Below are 9,078 nucleotides of genomic sequence, written 5' to 3'. Positions count from 1 at the left end.
GCAGGATACATATTTTTGGTAAATACATTTTTAATTACTAACATCTATTATATAAACTATTCTAGAAAAGGCCCTCTTCGTTAATTACTTAAACAAAGATTACATTTTGTTAGGTGAAAGATGTCACTTTTTTACACAGAAAATTCTTCGCTGTTAAATTCACTCCTATTGAATTACAGTAAATGGAAAGGGTGTCCCCATATATAAACTATGTTAATTTAAAAGTGGTGATTTGCTATGTTCGAATAGCTTTCAATACTTCTTACGGGGCCAGAAATAAAAAAGTTTTAACAACTGCGGAGATACAACTTTTAACACTGCGATCCCCGCTGTGTCAGAATAATGATCATTTAAATCGTTCATTCATAGCAGACTCATTTATTAACGCATAGTCGCCAGAGCTAGTCACTTGAATAGAAAGCCTAAAACGGGGAAAAATATGCCTGATTTATCTTAAAATGACACATACCATAACAAATTTGGATGACATCTGTCAACGAATGACATTATAATGGTAACTAAACAGTAAAAGCAACAGATAAGAGTGGATAAATAAATAACTGATGAAAAGATCACAAGTATTTTTGCGGTAAATCACAGCGTTTCTAGTCATGACAGATACAAACATTATACATACATAATAATATAACCTAGCAGTTAACGTTAGATAATACATTTCTTTAAAAATTATGAAATAATCTCCTTCTGGTACAGAATTCCTCCATGACTGTAAGTTGTATTTTTGGGTCACAGCGGGACTTTGTTATCTATCTATCTATCTATCTATCTATCTATCTACGTTGACTATGAAGGGACAATCAAGCTAGTCAAAACTCTTCGGACGGTACATTTCAGAACGCCCTTCGCTTACGTCACGTGACACCGCTCCTCTGCAGCCACACTTTCAGTTTCTGTCTTCAGGGACTACTTTTTATTTTGGCGTACGGCTGTAAAACTATATGGACTGTCAAATCGGCTATTAGCGATTTTTCTTATGGAGGCACTAGAACGATACTTCGAAATGTTTTTGTCTTAATATAGTAATCATGGCTAGTTGCCCTGATTAAAACTGAACCAAAACAATGATTTTAATGAAAGACTGACACGTCACGTATTATGCTAACTGTTTCGAAGGTATATGTATGTTAAACAATGGACGTATTAGAGCACTAAAAAGTAAAAAGATGTGGGTAATGTACTAAGTCGATTGTTTTATTTCAATCCCGAATGAATTACTGTACGCTTATCTGAGTGATTGTATTAAATTTAAAATAGTAAAATATACAAATAAAATTAACTAAAATTTACACTCTTGCCGTTTAAACAAAGCAAAACGTTAAGAGCCGATAGATATCGCTACAAAAGGAGTGCAAGATGCCTTTTTTCTTGAAATGTGCAAACTCGGGTAAAACGTGTAGAATTCTCCGTCAACCATATTTACCAATGAGAAAGTATTATCGGTGTCCTCATTACTAATAAATCAACTATATAAGGACTTTACATGAAACACATAAAATATTGACAGAACAATCCTGCACCAAATTATGACTGGTTGCGATCACGCAAAACTGAGAAGTTTCAGATATTATTCTGTTGCGTTCAACTCTGACTGTATTTAATTTAAAAATGATCAGTAAAATATCTTTAATTCACGATAGAAGTACAAGCGAAAAAGCAAAGAAAAAGTAGTTTTGATGCCGGGAAAGTAAGCGTTTTGATTCAAATTTTATGGATATTGGGGAAAAATAATACATGCGTTTATACTACGATCAATAACAAGTAAAACAGATTAGAACTTTAATTAAAACGTGACATGTTCATACATTTACCATGAGCAGCTTCAGACAAAAAGAATACTTAAATATTAAATATTTTATACACTACACACATATATGCATACATACATATACATATATAAAACTGTTTTGCGCATTAAAAGAAGAGATGATAAAAAAAAGTTTATTTTTAAAAGTTAAAACTGTGATACAAATGTGCTAGAATGTACATTTTAGAACATTTGTTGGATTATTTATGTACATGCTGATTAATCTCAATTATCTTTTTATATACACCAGGGCAAGCTGCACATATTTGGAAACTGTATCCTACTTATTTGCTCTTCCAAAAGTATGACAGCAAATGTTTTTGTTTTCTAAAGGATAATTTAACTTAATTATAGTGAAGAATCCGTCCTTATGGGGAAAAGTGCTGAAAGGTCTTACCCTATATCACATTAAATAAAGCAGGAACATCTCTCAGTATAGGAATCATTTCCTACAGTCTCTGACCTCGTTCTCCTTTATGTTACTGGTACATTTAACAGGCACGAACTTGAGATAAAGTCGACAAACGAACTATGTAACATTAAGCCTACAGATTTAGGCAGTGTTCGCAGTTTGAAATACGATGCATATGCTTAAAACGTGATGTAGTCCAACTCCTGTATTCCCTTTATACGATAATGATGCATGAGATATTCTGAAGTATTTCCACTAAAAGTCCATAAAACAATAAACTGTCAACACATGGATGCCATGGAACAGTCTGCGCTGGGCAGTTTTTTTATTTCTTTCCTCCTTCTTCTTCGTTTTTTTTTTTTTTAAGAAAACGTGGTAAAGTAACGAATTTCAATCTGAACAAATAAATAGTGCTCAACTTCAGTTTGTGCCTTCATTGGTTGCCAGCGCATGCCGACAATGTCCAGGCAGGGAGGCAGTAAGCATAAGGATAGTAGTATTGGGGTTGGAGGGGTAGCAGTGGAGGTCTCAGAATTTCTCCAGGGCCGTACTGTCTCTGGTCATCCCTTACCAAAACCTTCACCGCCACTTTCTTCGCTGTAGGAGCAGAAGCCAGCAAGTCGGCTGCCATCTGCCGACGTTTGGTTTTATACCGACGGTTCTGGAACCATATTTTGACCTGTGTTTCCGTCAGTTTTAAGGAGGCTGCCAAATCAGCCCTTTCGGGTCCAGACAGATACCTCTGATGGTTAAACCGACGTTCCAATTCAAAAACTTGAGCATGAGAGAAGGCGGCCCTCGATCTCTTCTTTCTCTGCTTTGGCTGGTCAGTGTTTTTGTCGCAGGTTCCGTCCTCAGCCTGGTTAGGATCTAAAAAATGTAAATAGTCCCGGTCAGCAGATTTTAAAACTGACGTTTAATAACAAGAGATTGAAAAGACATTTAAGAAATTTACTTTAATACAGTATTCACATTATAATTACTATGACAAATTTCAAAACAATTTTAACATATGTTGTTAATGTGGAAAACTTCGGGTTAATACAGCCGATAGTAAGTGAATAGTTCTTCTGTAATCAACAGATTAAAGTGCTGCTTTAGCACTTTACGATAATAATAATAACAACAATAATAAAATTATTATTATTACTACTGCTATTATTATTATTGCCAGTGTTTTACATATAAGCATCCTAAAGCCTTTTGTGGATGGGGACATATAGTAACAGTAACCATCTTAGTGCAAGTAACTTAAAATGTGGTAACTTCACATGCGATTAAATTGGCCATTGCACGCCACCCCCATTGGGAAAATTCCATCATATATTCAATCAGCACTACACTCTGAATTCAATGCAGAAGTTACTAAAATTGAGAATGTAATACTCCTTTCTGTATATAACAATTATTGGAAAACGGCGTACGAAACTGGAACCCGACAAACTTGGCACAGCTTATAGATGTACTAATTGATAATTATGAAACGGCCACAGGCCTGAGGCTGCTCACAGTGTTTGTTCTTGTGATTTTAAGTGAATCGTGAAAACATTCTGGAAAAGTACAGCAACCAATTATTTAAACTTTGGTCGCATATTTTCTCTCCGTTTCAGTACACGTTCTTTATGTCTTTTCCTGAAATTTCTTTTTCACACTGTTGCAAAACGGCGCATTGCCTATGTCAATAAACCTGTAAAAATTTATGCACTATAGAACCAAAAAAAAAAAAATCCAAATAACATCCTACACTGTCCATAAATAGTTACAAATTGGAACTGATGGCTTACCCGAGACTGTTGCCGATAGGTCGCTGTCGCTCAAGGTCTGTCCACTTTCCGCTGCCGCCGAGTCCAGATCGGTGTCTCCTTGCAGACTATTCTCTAGCAGCTCCGACGTGCACAGGTCCCTGCTTTCTGCCTCGGATTTACACCCGGCAAGTTCCTTGGGATCCCTGTCTTCGCCAAGGCTCGAATCAGAGTCGTAACTTCTCTGGTCGTCGGCTTCCCTTTCCATTTTACACGTGTTTGTAAAATCATCAGGTACGCCATCCCCTTCCCCAAACATTTTCCAACACGTTGATTTAGGAAAGCATTGTAGTCCCATGTCTCTAGGATGCCGGTTGTCATCTTTTTTATTCAAAATTGCCTGGATGGAAAAGGGAGTCAGGGTGTTGCTGCGAACGGCCATTTTACAAAATTATTCGTGGTGTTAGAAGGCATATAGCGTACAAGAGGCTGGATTCACTCGACTTCTCCCTGTCCCCTTTCAAGAAGCAAAGTTCGTCGCTTAAGAAAACGACATTTCCGTAAGAAACAAAGCGCACTGCGCTTTTTGCATACAGCGCTGCTCCTCTCTCTTCGATGTACTGTAGCTATCCAACTTTATTTCACTTTTACTCGGCTTTTCAGTCAGTTTGGGTATCATTTCTTACCTGAGACTGACAGCAGTCTTTCTACCTTCCTCATTGGATAAACCAGGGACAGCGGTACAACGTGATTGGTCAGTTCCTCCAATAAATGCTAATATAAATGTAGCCAATTCCACAGAGTCCCAAAATATTAACCCTTTCGTTGATCTCCAACAGAATGGCAATTGACTACCTTTTCTAAGTAAATTCGCTATCACCATCCCCTGGATATTTTTGAAAGTCGAAACTTTAAAGCTGTAAAAAGTTTTCAGTGAATATATCCTTAAATGGACGCGCTGGCCTAAAAGAAAACAACATATACGTGGCATCGTCAATAAAATAAATCAATGCAGTAACGTACAATTGTGAGAAAATTCCAGATTAAGAACATCTATACGAAACACTAGAGCATTTGGTTATAAAAGAATCGTTGTTGTAAGTTATAGGTGTCATCTTGCCCATGTAAAATGTGAAGTCTAACTTTATCGTATGCTAATCGTCCTCTCGTTTCTTTGTTAAACTGGACGCTATAAACGTTTCTCTTCTTTATAGGTTAAATGAATAAATGTATACATTGATGAATGAAATATTTTTTATCGTGCACTGTCCCTAAAGAATATATATTTTCAAATCAAAATTTGTAATAAAAGAAGTTTTACTTTTTTCGAACTACTTAAGTGAATAAGAACGGACGCGAACTGTAGAATAGAACGTGAACCGAATATATTTTCCAAGTACCCAATCTAAATTGTATTTCAGAACCTAGTTTATTACGCCCCAATAACAAATTAGCATTACTATTATTTTCATTCCACTGCCACATCTGAAAAATAAAATATGGGAATTCGCACAATGTATGAATATACTTTTTCATTTTACCAAACATGCTACAGAGTAACGTTATATTAACGTTTACTCCTCTAGCTTTTGAATGATTTGGCACAAAATACGTATCTAAAAATTACAAAAGCTAGCAGAAAAATACTCGGCGGTTTTGAACATCCATAGGTACTGACTCGAACCCTCAGGAGACGTTGAGCATTTGCAGTTTAACAGAGCACTTTCACATCGTGTTCGCCAAAGTGTCAAGGTATTGGTTTTATTGTGATTAAATTCGTTTACGCATTATGTCATGTGCAGCCTATGTGTGCGTGGTAGCAGTTTTTTTTCTGCAATAGGTTGTAACTCATTTAAGCGACAATTTAAATAACTACAAGTCTTTAGGATACATATTTTGTTATTTATGGATGTGTATGCAAGTTTTACATTTATTTATGTGTTAGTTTGTTTTATGTTTTCTGATAATGAAAGGAATTGTTAAGTAAGTTTTATTTATTCTGGTAGTGAATTATTGCAGAAATAAAGTGTGTTTTTATGCAGTTTTAATAACCACCTAATCCACATATTATTTATCGAATTGTGCATCCTATTTTTTCATTATTTACAACTTGGCTTATGCATGTATCCTTACAATTAATAATAATAATAATTCATTACATTTAATGGTACATATAAATGTAGTATGAATAATCTATCTATCTAGCTATAATAATAATTCATTACATTTAATGGTACATAGTAAATGTAGTATGAATAATCTATCTATCTATCTATCTATCTATCTATCTATCTATCTATCTATCTATCTATCTATCTATCTATCTATCAAGAGTTTATTAGTACGTTCGTTAATTTGGATGGTATATATGCACCGTATTTCGTGAAAGCCGTTGATATATACTTTACTCTTTGCACACGATTGATTGAGCGATTTATCTCCGCTTGTTTTGTTTTAATCGGTTCTCAGAAGACATTTCTTTATCAAAATTGTTTAAGTTTATATATAGGACAATTACAGTTCTTGATACCATGAAAAGAGAATCATTGCCTATATACAAACCGGACAAGTGTATCAGTGAAGTCAGAGTGAGAGACCGTTGAATAAGTTGAGCAAGTTAATTAATATTTGGCGTTTTTTGAAAAGTATAAAATTACTACTTTGCAGTACCTCATTTTTAATGATATAATTGTACTGTATACAACTTTTCCAGTAAAGTCTCGGTTTACGTAAATTGCACAGTTTATTTTTTATGAAAAGGCAGTTTCTGGATTCTGCCGTCTGGGAATTCATGATCATTTGATTGCGACGGACATTATCTATCTATCTATCTATCTATCTATCTAACAGACATGTTAGCCACAGAATCCCTACACTGCCACACAAATACAGTGCACCATACCCAAGATATGTTTTCGACTAATTATGCCCTTTCTCCGAAGCAGTGCTGGCTACTTAATTGTTAACAGTTTAGAGGCAAAGTGTTAATGTTGTCATAAACTGTACTGTAGCTATTGGAGCCGTATGGTGTATAACATTTGTTAACTACTTATAAAATATAAATTCTTTCCAAAAACAACACCATGTACCTTTCACACTATTTTCTTTCAAGAAGCGAAACATCATCTACCACTAAAATTTTGATGTAGCCTTTTTAAGACATCTCCTTCTAGAGGCAATTGAGTTAAATGATCGAAATACAAAGCACATTGACATCAATATAAATATAATTTGAGGGCTTTTATTGAGATGTCATTTCAGACGTTCCACACATTTCTGAATTCTTGAAAGTGTTCAGCCTCGTTAAAATTCATGCAATGTGCTCACATTCAAACGTTTCGCATTATGGATTTTATTTTAAGATATACATTGCGGGGTGCTGCATGTTTTGTCGTCTAACTATAGCAGTACCGTTTTCTTGACATATTTTGAATAGCAACATTTTTTCGTTTACCTGTATTTATTCATATTTATTAAAAAATATTATTATGGTATGTAATCATAAGCGTTGTGAAACTGAAGCACTTTGAAAAACGGTTAAAAAACAAAACACCAAATACACCCAAGTGCGGAATATGAATGACAGTGTCGAGACTATATAAATTATGCTTTTACGATGTTTACGATAAGCTTTTACAGGTACACATTTTAAATTTCATTACATTTACAAAGGGTAAACATTTACAAAGGATATGTTTAAAATGGGTGATTATTATTTATGTCCACAGTCAAAGATTACCAAGTAAAATTAAACTAACAAAGAACTTAAATTCTTCTTCTTATTATTATTGTTATTATTATTATTGTCATGGTCCTTCGCATAATTTTCTGTACATTCAGAAATACGAGCAGCAATGTGAAGCTAACAAATGGTTTGATTTTTACAAAATAAATTGGTGGATTGGAATCATTTATAGTCATGCAGGGTGCGCCATCTAGTGATCACTTTTCAATTTAACACAATCTTGTAGTACGGAAAGCTAGCTTAAACATATTAATAGCTTGAAACTTCCTAGACGTAGTGCCCAATTTACAATATATAATTTCTATATTGATGAGATTTTTTTCAAATATAATACCCTAATATTATTATTCAGTTATCAATTTTGGAGCCCTTCAATTAGCCTTTCCCAACAGCAGCATGAGCCAGTATATCCGAGGGTGCTGTCACACACATACACAAGCAATCCCAGACTTAGACCCAATTTGGAGTTGCCAATCAACTGGGCATGCGTGATGTTATGATTTAGAAGGAATCCCAGAATCAAGCAATGCAAATGGCTGGAGAATGTGGATAGTCTACTCAGAGTTTTAAAAGACACACCCAACTGGAAGTGGGAGACAGTAGCAGAAACCCTAATCCCTGCTCGACCATTGCACCCAAACAATTCCCTTATACGACCAGTCGGTCTACAAATAAATACTAGTAACACAAATATGTAAGTACAAAGAAGCTTATATATATAATTGCAACCATCATTCCATCATGTTCTTGGCAGATGCATATTATACATAGTGATAAAGATCATTGCATTTGTATTTTATAGCAGTTGACTTGGAAATTGACATGGATTGTAATAAAAACAATAACCTCAGTAAAATTACATCTGAAAGAATAATCAAGTCATGCCTAAGATATTTACCACGTGTTAGTGTATATTAGTTATAAAATTGCTCTTAACTAAGCTTGATTTCTGTATATCATAGTTTAATTGTATACCTTGCTGTACTGTATTCATTAATTAACATGCACAATACATATTAAGCAAAATATTATTTTTGGTAATTTGTATGTGTTGTAAATGTAAAATTAATCTATTTCTACATTTTCAAAGCCATTTTTTGCAGTATATGTGGGTGGAAAGTCAGCAGTAGTGAGCTCAAGGCAAGAACAAACCTTGGGTGGGACCTCAGTTCATTACATGGACCACTCTTAACAACCTTTGAAACATTTTTATGACATGTAACAAATTTGGTTTCTGTTATCTAATTTATCCAAAATATTGTTCATCCAATTTATGAGAGTGTCTAAGGTGCTGCTTTATATATGCTGGTAATTTGTTCTGCCTATGCACAGTTCTGTAAAGAATATTATTTAA

At 34.5% G+C, this 9,078-nt stretch overlaps 1 protein-coding gene across 1 annotated transcript; it reads right to left on the bottom strand.

Annotated features, from left to right (window-relative positions):
* Positions 1–1,378: 1,378 nt before the first annotated feature.
* nkx3-2 (NK3 homeobox 2) lies at positions 1,379–4,682 on the bottom strand. Its single transcript, XM_028801811.2, has 2 exons — positions 4,022–4,682; positions 1,379–3,107 (listed from the first exon to the last, which is right to left on the bottom strand). The coding sequence occupies exons 1-2, from the start codon at positions 4,419–4,421 to the stop codon at positions 2,671–2,673; spliced, it is 837 nt and encodes a 278-aa protein (XP_028657644.1). The 5' UTR covers positions 4,422–4,682; the 3' UTR covers positions 1,379–2,670.
* Between the last annotated feature and the right edge of the window lie 4,396 nt (positions 4,683–9,078).

Source organism: Erpetoichthys calabaricus, chromosome 5, assembly GCF_900747795.2.
Source record: "Erpetoichthys calabaricus chromosome 5, fErpCal1.3, whole genome shotgun sequence".
Classification (NCBI taxonomy): domain Eukaryota; kingdom Metazoa; phylum Chordata; class Cladistia; order Polypteriformes; family Polypteridae; genus Erpetoichthys; species Erpetoichthys calabaricus.
The sequence above is the reverse complement of the archived record's forward strand: the minus strand, read 5'-3'. Positions and strand labels throughout refer to the sequence as shown.

Excerpts from the sequence above, each read along its gene's own strand:
- nkx3-2 (XM_028801811.2), bottom strand. The coding sequence starts at position 4,421 with ATGGCCGTTCGCAGCAACACCCTGACTCCCTTTTCCATCCAGGCAATT. Across the intron at positions 3,108-4,021 it reads CCTATCGGCAACAGTCTCGG|ATCCTAACCAGGCTGAGGAC; the intron begins GTAAGCCATCAG and ends TACATTTTTTAG.